The following is a 24,056-nucleotide window of genomic DNA, read 5'->3' as shown; positions in this document are numbered from 1 at the left end:
TGTTTTCCCAGCATCGTCATAATGTGAATATTAATGTTTAAAAAAAAAAACCCTTTATTATGTTGTATTTACAACACTAGGTTACATGATTATAGACTACTCTTGCCATTAAAAAAAAAATCTATAATGTTTTTTAAAAATGACTTCAGCATTTTGATGATGGTAAGACTATTTAGTATAATGTTTCTACAGATACATATCCTGAAGTTACCGAAAAGGAAATATAACAACCATTCTCCAGGGTAAAAAGCCCAACCATTACTTTTCTTTTACTTTAATAGAGGACAGCTACTGGTGTTAAATACATTTATTGTAAACTTTATAGACACAAAAATAGGTTCTCTAGGCCATTCACATGCACATTAAAACCAAAAGCTGCAAACTACAACAATGCATATAATTATACAAATGATGCCACTCTGTGATGTTTACAGGATTGCTGTCCATGCAAGGTGATCATAGGCATTATTTATGAAGCGTTAAGATCCAGAAGTGTTGTTACTACCAAACCTCTGATTAACACTGTGAAGTAAGTGTTTTGGAAGGCAGTTCCATGAGTTGGCTAACATTTCTTTAAAGCAAATGACTGCTTCTAAGCTTAGCCTGAAAGTGGACAAGCAAAGAGAAGAGTAATTTCACTTTACTGTTTCGAAGTACATTCACTTGAAAAACTACATAAAACATCCCTCTTTCTTCAAAGATTTTCATAGGAACTGGTTATAGCAATGAAATTTTATTATTGCCCTTAAATAATCCATAAACCTGGTTTTTTGAGAGTGCTAAGTCTTAGGAAACAATTTTAAATAATCTAAGTGCCAAGTACAAAGTTAACTTACCGTACAAGAGATTTTGGTTGAACTGAAAATATTAGTATTTCATTACTGTGTGCCTGAAACATAGGAAGAACACATTTAAAAGCAAATGCTTTTTTTTTGCAAGTAAGTTTCAGTAATAATATGAAGATAGTGTACTTACAGCTCTGTGATGGACAAGCAGGTTGTTGGCACATCCACCAAAAACAATTACTTCTCCTTCATCACTGGCACAAGCTGTGTGCCATAACCTGCATTTAAAACAAAAACTTGAGTTTGAAGTCACCCAGAACGCCAGTTGGTCATTTGAACTATGAAATAAAGACTAGAGATCTTAAGGTAGTTCAGACCAAAACATCATGGCAAGAAGTAAAATCTTTTTTTGTTTGTTTTAGAAGTAAAATCTTAAGGGAAAGCAGCAAAAGCAGATCAATCAATATCTATTTTATCTGGATATTATTTTATCTCTCTGGTCAGTTCTCATTTATGCAATGAGGAGTTTGAACTGAACGATCTGTTCTCTAGGTCTTTGTTAGCAATAAAAGTCGTATGGGAGCTGAGTGGTATATGCCTTCTTCCATAGGTAGGGCCAACTGGCCTTACACAGAACATCTGAGGGATGGTGAAAGCCCTGCTTGAGTAAACTATAAAGTCTCAGAAAGCCTGGTAGTTTTATGGAGAGATCATTTGTGCAAATGAAGTCTTACTGGCATGACTATACTTGGTTTAGAGGCTTGGGGAAAAAATGCAGGCTTTGAACACTAATTCTGACTGTATCATTTCTTTTAGCATTTTGTTTTGAGATTAACAAGAGAAAATTATCGGTGTTTAATAAGCTCTTCTTTTTGGATGATTTGATTTATTCATCTTTGTTACACAGTGCTACTGCAAATCTAATGGACAGTTCTTTTTTTTCCCTCTGTAGTGTTTTTTTTTTTTGAGACAGTCTTTCTCTGTCACCCAGGCTGGAGTGCAGAGGTGCAATCTCAGCTTACTGCATCCTCTACCTCCTGAATAGCTGGGACTATAGGCATATGCTACCACACCTAGCTAAATTTTTCTATTTTTTGTAGAGATGGGGTTTTGCCACGTTGCCCAAGCTGGTCTTGAACCCCTGGGTTCAAGCAATCTGCCTGCCTCAGCCTCCAAAAGTGCTGGGATTACAGCTGTAATCCTGCAATCCCACTGCACCTGGCCTCCCATGTGATTAAGGTTTAAAAATTTTACCCATTCCAGCACCTCTACCCTTTTTATTTTTTTGGAGACAGAGTTTTGCTCTTGTTGCCCAAGCTGGAGTGCAATGGCACGATCTCAGCCCACTGCAACGTCTGCCTCCCTGGTTCAGGCAATTCTCCTGCCTCAGCCTCTCAAGTAGTTGGGATTACAGGCATGTGCCACCACGCCCAGCTAATTTTGTATTTTTAGTAGAGATGGGGTTTCACCATGTTGGCCAGGCTGGAACTCCTGACCTCAGGTGATCTGCCTGCCTCGGCCTCCCCAAGTGCTGGGATTACCCGTGTGAGCCACCACACCTGGCTGACCCTCATTTTTAATAAACGTAGATGCAGTTCAACTCATTGAAGTGAAAAGCTTGATTGTATATTTAAACTATGTGTCAATTTTATAATGGAAGGAAGAAGCAAAAATAAAATTCTAGCCCTATTCTTCATACACAGATGATGGAAAGGAGAGCATTTAATACTAGGATAACATTGGTTTTCTTTTCATTAAGAAGTATTTCAAACCTTAGTGAATGCTAAGATTTTTATAAATAAGAATGCTGGATATAATGCAGCCAAAACCTCAATTCTTACATCTTGTGCATATTCAGTATAAGAATTGCCTTTAAATACCTTGGTTTTTCAGTATATGGATGATTAAATTGTATCCATTCATTTTTACTGATGCAGTAAGTCCAGGCATCACCTGATTAAAGCAAAGAAAAAAGAGCTATGAAGTATATTAGTCTACCAATATGACATTGACATTTAAAGGGCACAGTTTTGGCAAGAAAGGTAATAAATCAGATCATGAGTAGATACAGAGAGTATATTTTATTTTATTTTTTTCCCCCTGCAATTAACCAAGTAAGCCCTTTGCATGTTATAGCCCTTTAGCAGGGCTCTTAAGTGCTCCAGGTTCTTTATTGAGCAGAAGTATGCCATATAGTACAATTATAGCTATGTTACAGGATCAAAGTTAATTTCACACCTTCCAACCAACCCTATGAGCCCTCTCGTAAGTCTCTAATAGACTCATTTTCAGCTATTATATCCAGATGATATATGATGATTTCGTTACCATATTTTTCAAGGACTTACTTAGTGGCTGTTTATCAGTGGTAAATCCTCCAAAGAGAAAAAGATGATCTGAAGAAACTGGCGTTAGTGAGTGCCAAGATCGGCCAACTGGGCATATGCCTTGTGGAATTCTGAAAATAACAGCTAAGTTACAATATCTGCATTTAGAAGCAGCTACTGTATTTTTAAGTTTTCTTTTAAAATTTATATGTACATGTTATGGAAAAGAGACCTTAAGTTTAAAAGGCTTCTTGGTATAAACTACATGCTTTATACTGAAATATTTTCTTTGAAGATAGAATCAACTTCAGACCGTTTCTTTTCAACAAACACTGAGCACATGCTATGTACTAGGCACACAGTTATGGGAACTGGAAACAAAACTAGAATTCATTCCTTAAGGACCTAGTAATTATGTTTACTTAATTTCATAGTTACAGAAAAGTTAAGAAAGGACATTATATATCAATAGTAGGGAATATAGGGTAAAAACAATCTGAATTTTGGAAAAACATCTAAAGTGATACCTACAATTCATTCCACTCCCATGTATCCAGATTAAGATAGTGAAGATCATTCATTCTAGCATCCTAGAAAAGGATAATTAAGTTATCATTTTGAAGAATTCAAAAGCAAGTCATTGAAGTTGTTTAAATACTTACTCGATATCTGCCTCCAAACACAAAGCCTCTATTTCCAACAGTTGCACAGGCATGGGCAGCACGAGGTGAAGGTGCTTTACCCTATTAGAGTCACATAAGCAAGTCAGTACATAAGTGAACTTTTTATAAACAGAGGGAAGATACCAGAGTCTACTCTGGATATGGGATAAGAATATGTAAGGCACTTGAGCTTTTAAAAGTTGGAGTGTAGACTTACAGACAACAGCAGTACTACAAGCTGACTACCAAAACTTGGCATTTTCATTTTCTGTTTTTGAGATGTGCTACTGAATGGGCGGCTAACATAATAGGCTGCTTTATTTTTTCTCTTTTAAAATAAAGGCTGGCATATTATATAATATCTGTGTCAGAGGGAAAAAATATAATGTCTGTGTCAGAGGGAAAAGAAATCTAGTATTTAAATAATACAACAAGTTCCTATCTAGTGCAGAGTTATTTAATTACAGGTTGAGTGTCTGTAATCAGAAAATCCAAAATCTGAAATGCTCCAAAATCTGAAAATTTGAGTGCCAACATGATAAAGGAAATGCTCATTGGAGCATTTTGGATCTTTGGATTAGAGATAGCTGTTAAGTCTATAATACAAATATCCCAAAATCTGAAAAAAAATCAAACACTTCTACCATGTAAAATGTATTAGATAGGTTGGGCACGGTAGTACACGCCTGTAATCCCAGCACTTTGGGAGGCCGAGGCGGGCGGATCACGAGGTCAGGAGTTTGAGACCATCTTGGGGAATACGGTGAAACCCCGTCTCTACTGAAAATACAAAAAAATTAGCTGGGCGTGGTGGCAGGCGCCTGTAGTCCCAGCTACTCGGGAGGCTGAGGCAGGAGAATGGCGTTAACCCGGAAGGGGGCGGAGCTTGCAGTGAGTGGAGAGCGCGCCACTGCACTCCAGCCTGGGCAACAGAGCGAGACTCCGTCTCAAAAAAAAAAATTAGCTGGGCCTGGTGGCGGGCGCCTGTAATCCCAGGTACTCGGGAAGCTGGGGCAGGAGAATCGCTTGAACCTGGGAGGAGAACATTGCAGTGAGCGGAGATCCCGCCACTGCACTCCAGCCCAGGCGACAGTGTAAAACTGTCTCAAAAAAAAAGTATTAAATAATAGATGCTGGGTTAGTCATTTCATACATTCATTAAACTTCTGTGTTCTAGATTCCTTGGAAATCATTAAAGTTATGGATCTTATCCCCAGAAAACAAGAATGAACTGTCACTTTTACAGTATCTTCCAACTCTGGTACACCCCTCTCCGCACCCCAACCCTCCCCGTTGCCTCGAGTATCCTTAACAATTCATTATTCTTTAGTAACTCACAGTAGTTATAGGCTGGCTCCAGGTAAATGTTTCAGTATCTAAAATATGTATATGATCATTCCATCCTCTTGGATGACTTGAATTCTACAGAAAATAAGAATCTGAGTTATTTTACAAATGATATTTATAAAATTAGATGGCCTGCCTGATTACCAAAGAAAAGTGCACAAAACTTATTAGCAAACATAAAATGTATTATTTCAATATACTAAGGAGGCCATATGCAAATACAGAACTTCACTTACCCAAAAAGATGTTTCATCAAATTCAAAAGTTCCCAATACTTTATCTTCAGGCAAATATCCATACCCTCCAAAAAATATTAACCTGTTTGATGAAAAACCAAGACCCTAAAAATTCAAATACCCATAGGATAGGATACAAGCAATTTATCTTAAGTGCTGTGTTAAATGCTTTCATGTATTCTCAGTTAATCTTCATATGGGCCCTATGAGGTATGTTCTGTGCAAATGGTTACTGGTTAAGGATACTTGAATGGTAAACCACTTTACACATTAAAAACCCAAACTTGTAATGCCGCCAACTCACTTGTTTTTATATACCCAGACACCAAGTTTGTCCTTTGATGATGGAGGAATTCCTTGGCAATCAATTCTTTCCCATTGTAACACTCTGTCTGTAGACCTTGAATCCAGCATGTAGAACTGTCAGAAGCAATGGTTTCCGTTAGATTTGGTTATATGAAAGAAATTCAAGTTTAGCATTTAATTTTACTATGATTTATAAGAGTACCATCTCATTCAGTGCTACTGGAATTGTGACTGCAGACTGGCTGCCAGACTGCTCAGAGTCCAGATTAGGACTCTGTGACTGAATACTAATCTCCTAAGTCACTAAGCACACAGTTAGCTCGACTAATTTTTTTTTCATAGCCGCACTTTATTTTTTTTATTTTTTATTTTTTTTATTTTTTTATTTTATTTTTTACTTTTTTTTTTTAAGAGACAGGGTCTCTCTTGCCCAGGCTGGAGTGCAGTGGCACAATCATAGATTACTATAATCTAAACTCCTGGGCTTAGTTATCTTCCCACCTTAGCTTCCCAAGTAGATGGACTACAGGCATGGACCACCATACCTGGCTAAGACAGCCATATATTTTCTTTTCCCATTTTTATTTTTTTATTTTTTATCTCAATAGGTTTTTGGGGAACAGGTGGTGTTTGGTTACGTGGATAAGTTCTTTCGTGGTGATTTCTGAGATTTTGGTGCACTCATCACTCAAGCAGTGTACACTGTACCCAATGTGTAGTCTTTTATCCCTCACCCACCTATCACCTTTTCCCTCTGAGTCTCCAAAGTCCATTGTATCATTCTTATGCCTTTGCATCCTCATAGCTTAGCTCCCACTTACGAGTGAGAACATATGGTGTTTGGTTTTCCATTCCTGAGTTACTTAGAATAACGGTCTCCATTTCCATCTAGGTTGCTGCAAATGCCATTATTTTGTTCCTTTTTATGGCAGAGTAGTATTCCCTGGTATATGTATGCACTACATTTTCTTTATCCACTTGTTTATTGGTGGGCATTGGGCTGGTTCCATATTTTTGCAATTGCAAAATTGTGCTGATAGCCATATTTATTTTGTTATTTTTTTTTGGGACAGAATCTCGCTCTGTCACCCAGGCTGGAGTGCAGTGGCATGATCTCGGCTCACTGCAATTTCTGCCTCCTGTAGCTAGGATTATAGGCATGCACCAACATGCCCAGCTAATTTTGTATTTTAGTAGAGACAGGTTTTTGTCATGTTGGCCAGGCTGGTCTCAAACTCCTGGCCTCAAGTGATGTGCCCCCTTGGGCCTCCCAAAGTGCTGGATTGTAAGCATAAGCCACCACACCTGACCCTGATATAGGGACTCTGAATTGTAGTTATTTAATTTATGGGTATTACCCAAAAAAATTAGGTTTAGTAATTTTACCTTTAAATTCAATTTAACAAATATGTATTTGGTGCCTCTTTAAGATTAAAGAGTTAATTGAGTTAATCTTTAAGATTAAAGAGATTAAGGATCAATACTTAAATTAATTAGCTTAAATTAACTTAAATTAAGGATCTTTCCTTTAAAGGGTTCATATCCAGGCAACTGAATATATCTGACCACAATATATGTATTTCTTCTCTGAGACACTCAAGCTTCCACTGAGTCAAACTTAAAACACACAACCCTAGCCACTAGACATACTGTCACTGTTTCTGTAACTACCTCCATAAAACCACAGCTTGTCTCCTTATCCATAAAACCTTGTCCATAAAACCACAGCTTGTCCCAAGCTTTTAAGTTGTGTCAGTTATTGTTCTCCCCCTTGGCTCTGAAATATATATGGCTCAATGATAGCCTATAGATGTGCCTCACAGAATCAGGCATAGAACTCTTTCTTCAAGCAAAATACAAAGCAAAAACCCAATGTATACAAACAAAAGTGGAGCTATGCATGTTAAAACGGAGGAGGAAGGGGCAGCTTGGAGCCTACCTAACACCATATGCTCCTCCCACAGGTGTCCCAAGGCATCTCAAATCCCTAAAGTTTCTAGGAACATAGTTTGAAACCATCTCAGCCACATGTTCCATCCATTTGGAATTTCGATAATTAAGACATTTGCTGCCGGGTGCGGTGGCTTACATCTGTAATCCCAGCACTTCGGGAGGTCGAAGCAGGTGGATCACCTGAGGTCAGGAGTTCAATACCAGCCTGGCCAGCATGGTGAAACCCTGTCTCTACTAACAATACAAAAAAATTAGCCGGCCGTGGTGATGCATGCCCGTAATCCCAGCTACTCAGGAGGCTGAGGTACAAGAATCACTTGAACCTGGGAGGCGGAGGTTGCAGTGAGCCAAGACTGTGCCGCCGCACTCCAGCCTGGGTGACAGAGCGAGACTCTGTCCCCACCCCACCCCACCCCAAAAAAAGACATTTGCTTATATCTCTTTATCTTGGCTACTCCTTCCAGTTTTATTATTCAGTTCAAGCATCACCTCTTCAGTCAAGATTTTCCTTGTTCTGTTCCCTCATCCCACCAAACACAATGTCAAAGACTTTTTCAGATTCAACAATACTTACTGAGTTATTTTCTATATGCCAGGTGCTGTGTATCTCTCTAGCAGATGCTACTGCAGTGATTTACTTACTATATGTGTCCCTTCTAGAATGAGTTCCAAGAGGTGAGAACTGTATCATTCTTCTGTCTCCAGTGTCCAGCCAAGTGCTCAGCATATAAAGTGCTTACGAAGTTGCCAACTTAGTAGACTCCTATCGATTCATTTATTTGGCAACTCAATAAGCACTAATACATGGCATATGTATCTTTTCTGATTGACTTAATCTGTCTCTTATTGGTCTGAAAGAGAAGAAGTGATGTCTTTTTCCTACTTGGAACAAAATACGGCAAAGTCTGAACAGCAGTATCTTTGGCACCACTTTATAGGAATGTTAACACGTAGTTTTGTCAGTTTTAATTTATCCTTATGGCTTTCTGACTGGTTGGCCTGCTCATTTTTACCCTTCCCTCCATTACATCTTGTCTTTGTCTGCAATTTTATTACTAATGTTCATCTGCCATTTAAGGGTTCTAAGAGAACAAGTAGCTGCAAAAGCACAAAGAAAATCACTCAGGAAGTTACTGCACACAAGTTACCAGCAGAAGTTGATTTTACATAATGCCTAGGTAAATATAGATTGGCAAACAAAATACTAAAATGCACATTCATATCATAATCAAGTACAAATCATTTTTAACTGGGACACAAATAAGTCTTGGGTTAGCCTTAGAAATTTGCAGTTGTTTGAAAGATAGTAAGAATAAAAATGCTTCCAGCCATAATCCTTAGAAACACTAACCTTATTGGTATTGCCTCTTGAATGGTGTCCTCCAAACAAGTACAGCACCCTGTCTACACACACAGCACAGCTTCCTGACATAGAAGGAGGAACATCACCTTCAGTGTTGATTTTTTTCCTAAGGGGGAATAAATTAAATGTATGTAAGTTAAAGGGAAAAAATGCAGAAGTCTATTTTTCTTCTACTTATATCCTCACAATAAAGGAATAAAACGAGAAGGCAGAGTAGACAGTGAGTGCCTCTAGGGTCTCTTCTAGGTCTAAACTTAGTTCAAGGAATGTGTTTTTCCCTCTTTACCTATTCCACAGACAGTGCCAGCTGGCCCCATTGTACAGGCATAATGAGAGATTCTGAAAGCCTAAGTCATATTTTATTATTCTAGGAGCATACCATTTTATATTTCTCAGACTAAATTGTTTGCTATTTATTTACATGGCCATAAGTTGCTTTGTTTTTGAGTGGGCCAGGAGCCCAGAAGGAAAACCTCAACATTCCCAGTCCTGATAGATTAATTCAGTGTTTTTTCTTCAGTCACCTTTTAGCTGTTCATATGCATCAGATTCAGTCCTTTATGTAACACTACAAAAAAGTAGTGCCATGTGCCAGGCATTCCTGAGTGCTTTGTATGTATTAACTCATTCTGAATCTAAAAATTGATCTGAATCAACCTAAGGAATCTAATATTTAAAATTCTAACAGTATACTCAAGGTCTTCTGCTAAAACTGTCACATATAATAATATTTATCTTTGCTAAACTTAAAGTTTTAGAAGGCTCACTTTTTAAAAAGTTACTATTTTTGGCTGGTCACGGTGGCTCACGCCTATAATCGCAGCACTTTGGGAGGCCGCAGCAGGTGGATCACAAGGTCAAGAAATCGAGACTATCCTGGTTAACATGGTGAAACCCCATCTCTACTAAAAATACAAAAAATTAGCCAGGCATTGTGGCACGTGCCTGTAGTCCCAGCTACTAGGGAGGCTGAGGCAGGAGAATGGTGTGAACCCAGGAGGCGAAGCTTGCAGTGAGCCGAGATTGCACCACTGCACTCCAGCCTGGGCAACAGAGTGAGACTCTGTCTCAAAAAAAAAAAAAAAAAAAAGTTATTAATTTTATATAGAAACAGGGTCTCACTGTGTTGCTCATGCTGGTCTTGAAATCCTGGGCTCAAGTGATCCTCCCACTTCAGCCTCCCAAAGTGCTAGGATTACAGGTGTTAGCCACCACACTTGGCCTTAAAAATTATTTTTTAAAACATGTAGCATTCCGCTTTTAAGAGAATTATAAATTCCCAATTCTCTAGAAAAGGATTAAGAAACAGCTTCATATTAACAACAATTTGTTATATACAGAAATACTCATGGCTTATTTTAGTTTGTAACTTTTTTTTTTTTTTTGAGATGGAGTCTTTTGTCGCCCAGGCTGGAGTGCAGTGGCACTATCTCCGCTCACTGCAAGTTCCACCCCCTGGGTTCACGTCATTCTCCTGCCTCAGCCTCCCGAGTAGCTGGGACTACAGGCGCCCGCCACCACGCCCAGCTAATTTTTTCATATTTTTAGTAGAGACGGGGTTTCACAGTGTTCGCCAGGATGGTCTTGATCTCCTGACCTCGTGATCCACCTGCCTCGGCCTCCCAAAGTGTTGGGATTACAGGCGTGAGCCACCGTGCCCGACCTAGTTTGTAACTCTTAAACTTTTTTGTTTGTTTTTTGAGATGGAGTCTCACTGTATCACCCAGGCTGGAGTACAACGGCGTGATCTTGGTTCACTGCAGCCTCTGCCTCCCAGGTTCAAGTGATTCTCCTGCCTCAGCCTCCCTAGTAGCTGGGATTACAGGCACCTGCCATCATGCCTGGCTAATTTTTGTAGAGACGAGGTTTCACCATGTTGGCCAGGCTGGTCTTGAACTCCTGACCTAAGGTCATCTGCCTGCCTCAGCCTCCCAAAATGCTGGGATTACGGGCATGAGCCACAGCATCCAGCCTCTTAAGTGGGACTACTATGGTAATTTTGAGATCTATAGTAAGTAAAATATTGAAAGCACAAAGTTCTCACAAAGCACACCATGGGGAAAACTACTTTGTAAATCCCCAACCATGGCTAACCCAGCATTTTGAGAAACACCTAAATTCTACCAGGGACATGCTCTTGACTACTACTATTATGAAACTGGCAAAAGATCATTTCAGATTATCTCCAGTTTACAAAAAGGGCAAACTGGAGGTCATTTTGGTTTTTAAACAGAACAACACTATTTTTAAAAAGATTTGCGCCGGGCGCGGTGGCTCACGCCTGTAATCCTAGCACTTTGGGAGGCCGAGACGGGCGGATCACAAGGTCAGGAGATCGAGACCATCCTGGCTAACACGGTGAAACCCCGTCTCTACTAAAATTACAAAAAACTAGCCGGGCGAGGTGGCGGGTGCCTGTAGTCCCAGCTACTCGGGAGGCTGAGGCAGGAGAATGGCGTGAACGCGGGAGGCGGAGTTTGCAGTGAGCTGAGATCCGGCCACTGCACTCCAGCCTGGGCGACACAGCTAGACTCTGTCTCAAAAAAAAAAAAAAAAAAAGATTTGCATGCAAATTTTGAGAGCTCATTAAAATAGAATACCACCTTTATTTTTAGCAGATAAAATTCTATACAATCTAAAATCTAACCATTTAAAATCCTTTCCTTATTCAAGATAGAAGACTTAGTATCTTGAAAAAAATGGAACATTATCTTTCCATTCTAGATCTGAAGCCTCTATATCTATTTTAAATATTACTATGATACTTGGGATAGAAATTTATTCTAAGTTATCAGAAGTATCTAGTAACTACAGAACAGGCGCTAAATTTTTTTTTTTTTTTTTTTTTTGGACGGGGTAGCTCCCTGCCAGCTACGCCTCCCGGGTTTACGCCATTCTCCTGCCTTAGCCTCCCGAGTAGCTGGGACTACAGGCGCCCGCCACCTCGCCCGGCTAGTTTTTTTTGTATTTTTTAGTAGAGACGGGGTTTCACCATGTTAGCCAGGATGGTCTCGATCTCCTGACCTCGTGATCCGCCCGTCTCGGCCTCCCAAAGTGCTGGGATTATAGGCTTGAGCCACCGCGCCCGGCCAACGGGTGCTAAATTAAGCTTAACAGCTAAGCTAAAGTAGCAGAACAGTGTTTTTAGAATATATAAATAGCTTAAAATGGGTTTTACATTTTTTTCTTTGCAGCCACATCTGATTTTTTTGTTTGTTTTTTGGAGACAGTTTTGCTCTGTCACCCAGGCTGGAGTGCAGTGGTGCGATCTCGGCTCACTGCCACCTCTGCCTCCCGGGTTCAAGCGATTCTCACACCTCAGCCTCTCAAGTAGCTGCAATTACATGTTCACGCCACCATGCCTGGCTAATTTTTGTATTTTTAGTAGAGATGGGGTTTCACCATGTTGCCCAGGCTGGTGTTGAACTCCTGACCTCAAGTGATCCGCCCGCGTCAGCCTCCCAAAGTGCTGGGGTTATAGGCGTGAGCCAGCCACCGTGCCCAGCCCTTATCTGAATTTTTTGTCCCCCTTATAATATCCACATTTACCATCTTCCAGTCTCCATGTTGTAGATCCATAGTTCTTCTCTAGGCAGATAAAAGTCATATAATCCTCTGACTTGATTACTCTAAGAATAAAAAAATATAAAAACTGATATTTTAAAGAGGCACTACTATATTTTTTACATCAATCTTGAGATACTAATTTGATGAAAACTTACATAGGTATTATAGTACACAATCCCCCCCAACCCATGCCACACACTCAAGGTAAAGCTCAATATAGAGAGCTCTTAATTCAGAATTTTGATACAGCAGTTGCAATAGGGCAAGAAGAGATCTCTGAGAACTTTTTTTTTTTAATCCAAGTCTCTGTCGCTCAGGATGGAGTGCAGTGGCGCAATCTCTGCTGGCTCACTGCAACGTCCACCTCCTGGGTTCAAGCAATTCTCATGCCTCAGCCTCCTGAGTAGCTGGGACTACAGATAGTAGCTCGCCATCACGCCTGGCTAATTTTTGTATTTTTAGTAGAGACAGGGTTTCACCATGTTGGTCAGGCTGGTCTCAAACTCCCGACCTCTAGCAATCCACCCACCTAAGCCTCCCAAAGTGCTGGGATTACAGGCTGTGAGCCATTGTGCCCAGCCAAGAGATCTCTGGGAACTCTCTAAGGCAGCTTTATCCTGAACAGAACCATGCACCAAATTTCAGCTGGAAGACTTCAGGAGACTACCCGTGCCATCGTCAGCAGGCTGTTACTGAAAGTGCCTGATCCACACTGATCCACACTAACACGATGTGTGGTTTTCTAGGCACGCCTTCCTTTCACCTATTCTGCAACAGAGAGGGCAGAACTGCAATATGCAAAATATTAAATCCTCATGCAGAATTTTAAGTTCTTTGTTCTGCTCCATTTCCCTTTAGGTATTAATTCCTAACACAGACTGAGCCTACCATATGTCAGAGCTGAAAGCTATCCATGGATTACTTTATGTAATCCTTACAACAACCCTAAAAAATAGCTGATTTTATGAGAAAATGAGTTTAGAGTTTAAGTAATTTGCCCAAGGTTATTTATGAAGTAATGGTGGCGCCAGGATTCTATCCTTTCCCTGAACTTTAACAACTGCCTGACATTCCCAGCCTTTGACCCTCCTTAGCCACTTTCGGAACAATGTTGATACAGTAAATGACTGCGGCTAGCCAAAAATGGGTGTCAAAGTCCAGCAAGCTTGAATATTAAACATACAGAAACGGACAGTTGACCACGTAAACACTTCTTTTTCCACCCCACCAGTGACGAAGGGAAAGGCTGGAAGTGGGCTGACCCAGACGTGACCAGCCTGTCTTGGGGAGGAAAACTGCCTACTATGTAGGAAGCCAAGGTTTATTGCCTTTGAAACAGTCTCCAAGGGCTTCTGTGCCTACCCTCAGGGTTCCAGCCACCAGCCATAAATGGGGAGGGCAGTCTGTTTCAGAACCATCCAATTCAGTGATTGTGCTGCTTCTCCCTGAATCAGTCCCAATCATCCAGGCCTTTTAAAATCCACCACAAGAAATACTGCACATTGAGAATCCTCCCCTGCCCCACTCCCAAAGTCTCATTCTTTCATGCTGTCATTTTAAAAATACAATTATGAATTAGGTAGCTTAGACAGAAGTGTAATTGACAGGTTTCTCCAGGGGAATTAATTTACATTTTTATAAGGGTGACTACATGCTTGGCCCCCTTCTTGCAATTCCTTACCCCTTTCTAAAGTATTTTTGAGACAGTTTCCTTCTTGTTGCCCAGGCTGGAGTGCAATGGCGCCGTCTCAGCTCACTGCAACCTCCGCTTCCCGGGTTCAAGTAAGTGATTCTGCCTCTGCCTCCCAAGTCGCCGGGATTAGGGCGCCCGTCACCACGCCCGGCTAATTTTTTTTGTATTTTTAGTAGAGACGGAGTTTCACCATGTTGGCGCGACTGGTCTCCAGCTCCTGACTTCAGGTGATCCACCTACCTTGGCCTCCCAAAGTGCTAGGATTACAGGCGTGAGCCACCGCGCCCAGTCCCCTTTCTATTTTCTAACCACATTCGTTGGAGACTGGGAAAAACACTGCAGATTAATTAGGATTGGCAAAAAATTACTTCTGCAGTTAAACCAAATTAAAGTATCAGGACAGCTATCTTTGAAAGCTGTCTCAAAAATGGTCAACTATGATCAAGTCAACTGTACCATAAGCTAAAAGCAATCACAAGGCACGGGCATAGGGAGGGCGGACAACATTTTCAAGACCAAAGAGGAATTTTGAGGTAGGACTGGATCAGAGCCATCCCAGCAAATAAAATTCTAGATTTCCGAGGTAGCAGGGTAAACAAGGGCAACTGGCTTTAAACTGCTAACTAATCACGTTGTTTATAACCAGGGGATCGGAGAGTCAAAGAGCTGCACTCTGTGTTCATTTGATGCTGGGGATTTTTTGGTTACTGGTGGAGCTTTTCCATTATCTTTAATACGGGTGTTTGCTGAAAAACTTCAACCCAACTGAAGCCAGAAGGAAAATAGTCCTGAGAGGTTCAAACAATAGTATGATGGCCATTTGCACAGGCGGGAAGGCTGAATAAGATGATTCCTGTAACCTTTTGGAATTCCTGTTTTCCTACACCTCGGACTCCCCGTTAAGTGGGCAGCGGTTCCCAGCTCCAGAGGGTAAAGTCCTCGTAGGCCGTCCTGATAACGCGTCTGAGTGATATCACACACCGTCACCTTACACACCCCAACCCTTCCGAATGCACCGCCCAAGCAACATTAACAGGGCCTTCCCCGGAATAACGCTCCAATGGCAACAACGGGGGTGGGAGTGAGTTGGCTTTGTGAGCACCAGGTTGACGTGACAGCAGCGCTGGAGGTTCGAGACGGGCTGGGGGACTCGAGAGAAGGAAGATTCCCGCGGGCAAGAAAAACCAACCAACGGGCAGAGTCTGAGGTGGGGCGCGCGACGGAGGCGGGGAGCGCCCTTGGCGGGCCGCTCTGGCCTCCCCGCCTGGCCGCGAACCCAGACCCAAGTCACAGCCGAGCGACGTCTGCCGCGGCCCGGCCACTCACTGACCTTGTAGCCGCCCCAGACGAACATGTGGCGCCCGTCGCTGACGGCTACGTGGCCGCTGCGCTCGGCAGGGCAGGCGAGCTCCATGGACTCATAGCTCTCGAAGGCTGGCCCCGGCAAGTCGTCCGCCCGCATATCCTCGTTGCCATCAGCCATCTTGAGGCTGCACTTTTGCTCACCAGGAATGCCCACACCCGCGAGGGGCCAAAGAAACAAAGGAAAAGGAGAGAAATGCACAGTGGCGCGCGGCAAGGAAAAGGCGGCGGCGAAAGGGACGGCGTTAAGGCCTCTTTGCCGCCTGCGTTCGCGTTTACCAGCCTCCTCGGCCGAAGACGGCTCTCCGCCGCCGCCGGGGCACGCCTGCAGACAGCGGGGCCGCGAGCGGAGCCAGGCGGCGGCGGCGCGGGCCCGGGACCCGGAGCACGGCGGGGAAGAGATCCGCGTCGGACCGGCTCCCTCTTGCAGCCCGTCCGCCCCGCCTCCTGCAGCCCACGGCCTTGTTTACGCCGCGACCGGAAGCCGCCCGTTCCGCTGACGCCGCCCGCCGAGCTCCGGAAGCGAGCCTGCTGCTCAGCGCCCCCAGCGCCGAGTCCTCCCGCCTCCGCCTCCGCCCGCGCCACAGCTTACGGCCTGGGCACCGCAGCTCTTTGGGGTCCGGCGACTTCCAGTTGCGCTTCGAGTCTCCTTTAGCCGAGGGAACCACAGGGATAATGCCCTGAATCGGTCCCTGAAAGCTGCTGAATTTTAGCCGATTGCTGCAAATTTTTTTTTTCTTCCCGAGAATTTCGTTTGATTGAGGGATGATCTCAGAGGGTTCACAGCCCTGGCAGGGGTACCAGAATTGCTCCACTAGCAAGTTTCTGGTCTCGCCTTAGAGTCGATGCAGGCCCGGCTGTCCTGCGGGCGCGAGGGCAGGCGCTCGGCTCTCACGCGGGGCCCCGCCCGATCCCCGGCGGCCTCTCCCGAGCTCCCGCCGCCCCTGCCGGCGCCGCCTCTGCAGGAATCTGTCGTTGCCGCCGTCGCCGCCGCCGTCGCCGCCAGCCGGGCAGCAGAGTTGGCTTGAAAAGCGTTTCCGAAGCCGTAACCACCCTTTTCTTCAGAGAGGAAGGCGGATCCTTTTCACGCACACACAGCTTTCTTTTGTTTTATATGATACCTTTCAATTGGGCCAAAAGAAAATTACGAGTTACCGTACTTGATACCTCACTTGTAAAACAGGGTGGGACAAAAATACACCTTAAATTCCTGATCTCACAGTGCCTCTAGAATTTATCGTGTTTGGTAGGAGGGGCATGCTTCATTATCTCCATTTCCCTCATCTTCTGGTTGGGAGCACTCCCACAGAAAAGGAATACTTTGAACAATGAAAGCCTTTTTTTTTTTAATTATTAAAATGATTATAGCCTGACACTCCTCCCCTAGTGGACCAGTGTGTTTACTTGAACTCAAGAACTTGAAAGTTACTTAAGAGGATTAATTAAAGCCTTCAACAAGGAAGCAAATCCACCTTGAGGCTGTTAATACCTTATCTGCCACCCACCCTGGTTGGTGCCCTCATCTGTCTGGCTCACAGGATTCTTGCAGCAGTGCCTTCTCCCAGTGCAATTATGGTCACTAGACTTTGCAGTTATCGAAGTTCGTTGTGAACCAACCTTGTGAATCTGATCGTCACTTGAAAACCTTGTGCTGGCTCCCGTCGTCCTTAGTAGAATCCAAAATTCAAATCTCGGCTGGGCGCGGTGGCTCACGCCTGTAATCCCAACACTTTGGGAGGCCGAGGCAGGCGGATCACCTGACGTCAGGAGTTCGAGACTAGTGTGGCCAACATGGCAAAACCCCTTCTCTACTAAAAATACAAAAAAATTACGCAGGCGGGGTGGCCGGTGCCTGTAATCCCAGTTACTTGGGAGGCTGAGGCAGGAGAAACTCTTGAAGCCCGGAGGCGGAGGTTACCGTGAACCGAGAGGGCACCATTGCACTCCAGACTGGGCAACAAGAATGAAACTCCGTCGTAATAATAATAATAATAATAATTCATATCACAGTGCTGTGCAAGAAGACCCAGCATGGTCCAGCTCCAGCTTGCCTTTCCAGCTTCAATTCCTGGCTGTGTCCCCCTTCCAGCTACAGCTACATTACCCTTCTATAACCTTTTTGTTTGTTTTTGTATTTGAGAGAAGTCTCGCTCTTGTCCCCCAGGCTTGAGTGCAATGGCTCGATCTCGCTCACTGCAACCTCCGCCTCCCGGGTCCAAATGATTCTCCTGCCTCTGCCTCCCAAGTAGCTGGGACTAAGGCGCCTGCCACGACACCCAGCTGATTTTTGTATTTTTTAGTAGAGACAGGGTTTCACCATGTTGGCCAGCATGGTCTCCAACTCATGACCTCAGGTGATTTGCCCACCTCGGCCTCCCAAAGTGCTGGGATTACAGGTGTGAGCCACCGCACCGGCCTACCCTTCTATCACCTTCTATCAGTTCTTCGAATACACCTAGCTCTTTTAGCTCAGGGCCTTCACACTTGCTGTTCCTTCTTCTTGGAAGTCTTTTTTTTTTTTTTAAGACGGAGTCTCACTCTGTTGCTTAGGCTGGAGTGCAGTGGCTCAATTTCGGCTCACTGCAACCTCTGCCTCACGGGTTCAAGTGATTCTCCTGCCTCAGCCTCCCAAGTAGCTGGGATTACAGGTGTCCGCCACCACTCCCGGCTAATTTTTGTATTTTTAGTGGAGATGGGGTTTCGCCATGTTGGCCCGGCTGGTCTCGAACTCCTGACCTCAAGTGATCCTCCTACCTCGGCCTCCCAAAGTGCTGGAATTACAGGTGTGGGTCACTGCACTTGGCCATGACTTATTCTTCACCTCTCAATTCAGTTGGAACTTCCTTGGGGAAACCTTTCTGGATGCCCCAGTCTACTTTTAGGTTCCCTATTAGATGTTGTTAGCATCCTTGGTACTTCTCTATACCACTTATTAAAACCATCATGTAATTAATTACTTGTCTATTGTTAGTTTCCCCTGTTAGATTCTAAGCTTGAAGTATGAGCTTAACTTCAGTGGCCTCTTGCTGCATGTTGCAAAACCACCTTCTGTCAAAGATATGAGAAGTTTGCTTTTCCTCTGAATACAGCTAATCAGCTAACACAGTCACCTTATCAGGTGAATCTAGGATGAACTGTGTGTGACAACTGGTACTGTTAAGTCCTCTTACTGGAAGACTAGTTATTGTTTATCTTGTGACCGTATATGTAATGCTTTGTATCTGCTTGGCTATATGAAAAGGTGAGATTTCTTTGTCCTTGCAATCTCTTAGCAGATTGCCTGTGACGGACATCACATTCTGGTTTAATGCTTATTCAACAAATGAAAGCGCTTTCTCTACTACCTTTGTGGAGAGGCTTTCTGGGTTGGGAAAATATTTTGTTTTTAATTCTGTTTCCCCAACAGAGGCACTCAGAAAATATTTGTCACAGGTATGAGTGGGTTACCATGGTAATGGAAGAGATTACCATTATCAGGAATAGACTGAGGAATATTTTCTAATATCATACATTCAAAATCCTTATAAAAGAGTCCCTCTTTGAATCAGATCATTGCTTCACTCCTGTGGCATTTTAAATATAATAATAATCACTAACATCCCCTAAGTTTCTGCCCACTACATTCTATCCTTAGAACCATAGGGGCCACAGCTTCTAAGGGACTAAATCTAGTACCATAAACATTTCTGGATGCATAAATCAATACATCTTTACCTAGAGTCAAAGATATATGTTGAATATGTGTGTGTGTGCATTTATTTATTAATTTATTTTAGGTGGAGTCTCGCTCTGTCACCCAGGCTGGAGTGCAGTGGCACGATCTTGGCTCACTCTAACTTCTGCCCCCACTAGGTTTAAGTGATTCTCCTGCCTCAGCCTCCCGAGTAGCTGAGACTACAGGCGCACGCCACCTTGCCTGGCTAATTTTTGTATTTTTAAGAGAGATGGGGTTTCAACATGTTGGCCAGGATGGGTCTCAATCTCCTGACCTCGTGATCCACCCACCTCGGCCTCCCAACATGCTGGGATTACAGGCGTGAGCCACCGCGCTCAGCCTATATTTCCTATATACATGCCATTTAATAAAATACTATAATATCCACTTTGATTTACTTACTATTTGTTTCAAACCATACTTTTATCCTACTTAGAACAGTAACAACAAAAAGAGTCTCTGAAACACATTAATTAGTTGTATTATAAGCAGTTTCTCAGTGTATCAAAGTATAGTTCCAAGCCCTGTGGGTACCTGGACATCTTTTCAGGGGCTCCTTAAGGAACTCTCTTTTCTAACTATGTATCTGTGTGAGGCCAGATTTTCTTCACTTAAGTCGGCCTGACGCACTGTCTCATACCTATAATCCCAGGACTTTGGGAGGCCGAGGTGGGCGGATCACTTGAGGTCAGGAGTTCGAGACCAGCTGATTGACATGGTGAAACCCCGTCACTACTAAAAAAATACAAAAATTACCTGGGCGTGGTGGTGGGCGCCTGTAATCCCAGCTACTTGGGAGGCTGAGGCCGAAGAATTGGTTGAACCCGGGACATGGAGACTGCAGTGAGCCGAGATAGTGCCACTGCACTCCAGCCTGGGCGACAGAGCGAGACTCCATCTCAAAAAACAAAAAAGAAAAAAACCCTCTCCCTGAGACAGAGCACCTGGGGGAAAGGGCGGCTGTGGACACAGCTTCAGCAGACTTAAAGGTCCTTGCCTGATGGCTCTGAAGAGAGCAGCGGATCTCCCAGCACAGCATTTGAGCTCTGCTAGGGGACAAACTGCCTCCACAAGTGAGTTCCTGACCCCCGTGTCTCCTGACTGGGAGACACCTCCAGTAGGGGCCGACAGACACCTCATACAGGAGAGCTCTGGCTGGCATATGGCAGGTGCCCCTCTGGGACTAAGGTTCCAGAGGAAGGAACAGGCAGCAATCTTTACTGTTCTGCAGCCTCTGCTGGTGATACCCAGGCAAACAGCATCTGGAGTGGACCTCCAGTAGACTTCAGCAGACCTGAAGCAGAGGGGCGTGACTGTCAGAAGGAAAACTAACAAACAGAAAGGAATAGCATCAATATCAACAAAAAGGGTGTCCACTCAGAGACCCCATCCGAAGGTCCCCAACATCAAAGACCAAAGGTAGATAAATCCACGAAGATGGGGAGAAACCAGTGCAAAAAGGCTGAAAATTCCAAAAACCAGAATGCCTCTTCTCCTCCAGAGGATCATAACTCCTCGCCAGAAAGGGAACAAAGCTGGATGGAGAATGAGTTTGACAAGTTGACACAAGTAGGCTTCAGAAGGTGAATAATAACAAACTCCTCCGAGCTAAAGGAGCATGTTGTAACCCAATGCAAGGAAGCTAAGAACCTTGAAAAAGGGTTAGAGGAATTGCTAACTAGAATAACCAGTTTACAGAAGAACATAAACGACCTGATGGAGCTGAAAAACACAGCACAAGAACTTCATGAAGCATACACAAGTATCAATAGCAAAATCAATCAAGCAGAAGAAAGGATATCAGAGACTGAAGATCAACTTAATGAAATAAAGCATCAAGACAAGATTAGAGAAAAAAGAATGAAAAGGAATGAACAAAGCCTCCAAGAAATATGGGACTATGTGAAAACACCAAATCTATGTTCGATTGATGTACCTGAAAGTGACAGGGAGAATGGAACCAAGCTGGAAAACACTCTTCAGGGTATTATCTAGGAGAACGTCCCCAACCTAGCAAGGCAGGCCAACATTCAAATTCAGGAAATACAGGGAACGCCACAAAGATACTCCTCGAGAAGAGCAACTCCAAGACACATAATTGTCAGATTCACCAAAGTTGAAATGAAGGAAAAAATGTTAAGGGCAGCCAGAGAGAAAGGTCGGGTTACCGACAAAGTGAAGCCCATCAGACTAACGGCGGATCTCTCTGCAGAAACCCTACAAGACAGAAGAGAGTGGGGGCCAATATTTGACATTCTTAAAGAAAAGAATTTTAAACCCAGAATTTCATATCCAGCAAAACTAAGCTTAATAAGCAAAGGAGAAATAAAATCCTTTACAGACAAGCAAATGCTGAGAGATTTTTGTCACCACCAGGCCTGCCTTACAGGAGCTCCTAAAGGAAGCACTAAACATGGAAAGGAACAACTGGTACTAGCCACTGCAAAAACATACCAAATTGTAAAGGCCATTGATGCTATGAAGAAACTGTATCAACTAACGGGCAAAATAACCAGCTAGCATCATAATGATAGGATCAAATTCACACATGACAATATTAACCTTAAATGTAAATGGACTAAATGGTCCAATGAAAAGACACAGACTGGCAAATTGAATAGAGTCAAGACCCATCAGTGTGCTGTATTCAGGAGACCCATCTCACATGCAAAGACGCACATAGGCTCAAAATAAAGGGATGGAGGAATATTTACCAAGCAAATGGAAAGCAAAAAAAGCAGGGGTTGCAATCCTAGTTTCTGATACAACAGACTTTAAACCAACAAAGATCGAAAGAGACAAAGAAGGGCATTACATAATGGTAAAGGGATCAATTCAACAAGAAGAGCCAACTATCCTAAATATATATGCACCCAATACAGGAGGAACCAGATCATAAAGCAAGTTATTAGAGACCTACAAAGACACTTAGACTCCCACACAATAATAGTGGGAGACATTAACACCACACTGTCAATATCAGACAGATCAATGAGACAGAAAATTAACAAGAATATTCAGGACTTGAACTCAGTTCTTGACCAAGCAAACCTAACAGACGTCCACAGAACTCTCCAGCCCCAGTCAACAGAATATACATTCTTCTCAGCACCACATCACACTTATTCTAAAATTGACCACATAACTGAAAGTAAAACACTCCTCAGCAAATGCAAAAGAATGGAAATCAGGCCGGGCGCGGTGCCTCAAGCCTGTAATTCCAGCACTTTGGGAGGCCGAGACGGGTGGATCACGAGGTCAGGAGATCGAGACCATCCGGGCTAACACAGTGAAACCCCGTCTCTACTAAAAACTACAAAAAACTAGCTGGGCGAGGTGGCGGGCGCCTGTAGTCCCAGCTACTTGGGAGGCTGACGCAGGAGAACGGCGTGAACCTGGGAGGCGGAGCTTGCAGTGAGCTGAGATCCGGCCACTGCACTCCAGCCTGGGCGACAGAGCGAGACTCCGTCTCAAAAAAAAAAAAAAAAAAAAAGAGAGAATGGAAATCATAATGGTCTTTCAGACCACAGTGCAATCAAATTAGAACTCAGGATTAAGAAACTCACTCAAGGCTGGGTGCAGTGGCTCATGCCTGTAATCCCAGCATATTGGGAGGCCGAGACGGGTGGATCATGAGGTTAGGAGTTTGAGACCATCCTGGCCAACATGGTGAAACCCCATCTCTACTAAAAATACAAAATTAGCTGGGCGTGGTGGCGGGCACCTGTAATCCCAGTTACTTGGGAGGCTGAGGCAGGAGAATCACTTGAACCTGGGAGGCGGAGGTTGTAGTGAGCTGAGATCGTGCCACTGCACTCCAGCTGAGGCGATAGAGCGAGACTTTGTCTCAAAAACAAACAAAAAACAAACAAAGAAACAAACAAACAAAACTCACTCACAACCGCACAACTACATGGAAACTGAACAACCTGCTCCTGAATAACTACTGGGTAAATAATGAAATGAAGGGAGAAATAAAGATGTTCTTTGAAACTAATGAGAACAAAGACACAACATACTAGAATCTCTGAAACACATTTAAAGCAGTGTTTAGACGGAAATTTATAGCACTAAATGCCCACAAAAGAAAGGAGGAAAGATGTAAAATTGACACTCTAACATCACAATTAAAAGAACTAGAGAAGCAAGGGCAAACAAATTCAGAACCTAGCAGAAGAGAAGAAATAACTAAGATCAGAGCAGAACTGAAGGAGACAGAGACACAAAAACACACAAAAAATCAATAAAGCCAGGAGTTGGTTTTTTGAAAAGATCAACAAAACAGACCGCTAGCCAGATGAATAAAGAAGAAAAGAGAGAAGAATCAAATAGATGCAATAAAAAATGATAAAGGGGATATCACCACCGACCCCACAGAAATACAAACTACCATCAGAGAATACTATAAACACCTCTATGCAAATAAACTAGAAAACCTAGAAGAAATGGATAATTTCCTGGACACATACACCCTCCCAAGACTAAACCAGGAAGAAGTCAAATCCCTGAATAGACCAACAGCAAGTTCTAAAATTGAGGTTGTAATTAACAGCCTACCAACCAAAAAAAGTCCAGCACAAGATGGATTCACAGCTGAATTCTACTAGAGGTACAAAGAGGAGCTGGTACCATTCCTTCTGAAACTATTCCAATCAATAGAAAAAGAGGGAATCCTCCCTAACTCATTTTATGAGGCCAACATCATCCTGATACCAAAGCCTGGCAGAGACACAACAAAAA

The 24,056-nt window shown here is 43.2% G+C and overlaps 1 protein-coding gene across 2 annotated transcripts; it reads right to left on the bottom strand.

Annotated features, from left to right (window-relative positions):
* Nucleotides 1-238: 238 nt before the first annotated feature.
* Nucleotides 239-16,977, bottom strand: KLHDC2 (kelch domain containing 2). 2 transcript variants are annotated; one of them, XM_017849466.1, is made up of 13 exons: nucleotides 15,570-16,977; nucleotides 12,529-12,608; nucleotides 8,968-9,085; nucleotides 5,662-5,777; nucleotides 5,358-5,439; nucleotides 5,113-5,196; nucleotides 3,775-3,855; nucleotides 3,644-3,702; nucleotides 3,134-3,243; nucleotides 2,666-2,738; nucleotides 976-1,063; nucleotides 837-889; nucleotides 239-603 (listed from the first exon to the last, which is right to left on the bottom strand). In XM_017849466.1, exons 1-13 carry the CDS (start codon nucleotides 15,720-15,722, stop codon nucleotides 480-482), a joined length of 1,221 nt encoding a protein of 406 aa, XP_017704955.1. In that variant the 5' UTR covers nucleotides 15,723-16,977; the 3' UTR covers nucleotides 239-479. The 2 variants fall into 2 exon arrangements, with proteins under 2 accessions (XP_017704955.1, XP_017704956.1); XM_017849467.1 differs by having other exon boundaries at nucleotides 16,194-16,977.
* Nucleotides 16,978-24,056: the final 7,079 nt, after the last annotated feature.

Source organism: Rhinopithecus bieti, unplaced genomic scaffold, assembly GCF_001698545.2.
Source record: "Rhinopithecus bieti isolate Rb0 unplaced genomic scaffold, ASM169854v2 scaffold_29928, whole genome shotgun sequence".
NCBI lineage: Eukaryota > Metazoa > Chordata > Mammalia > Primates > Cercopithecidae > Rhinopithecus > Rhinopithecus bieti.
Note: the sequence above shows the minus strand (reverse complement) of the source record. Positions and strands in the feature narration are given on the sequence as shown.

Bases quoted from the DNA above. Each gene is read 5' to 3' on its own strand.
- KLHDC2 (XM_017849466.1), bottom strand. From the start codon at position 15,722: ATGGCTGATGGCAACGAGGATATGCGGGCGGACGACTTGCCGGGGCCA. The intron at 12,609-15,569 runs GTCAGTGAGTGG...TTTTATTCTTAG, and splicing joins TCGTCTGGGGCGGCTACAAG to AGTAATCAAGTCAGAGGATT. The intron at 3,703-3,774 runs GTAAGTATTTAA...ATCCTTTTCTAG, and splicing joins TGTTTGGAGGCAGATATCGA to GATGCTAGAATGAATGATCT.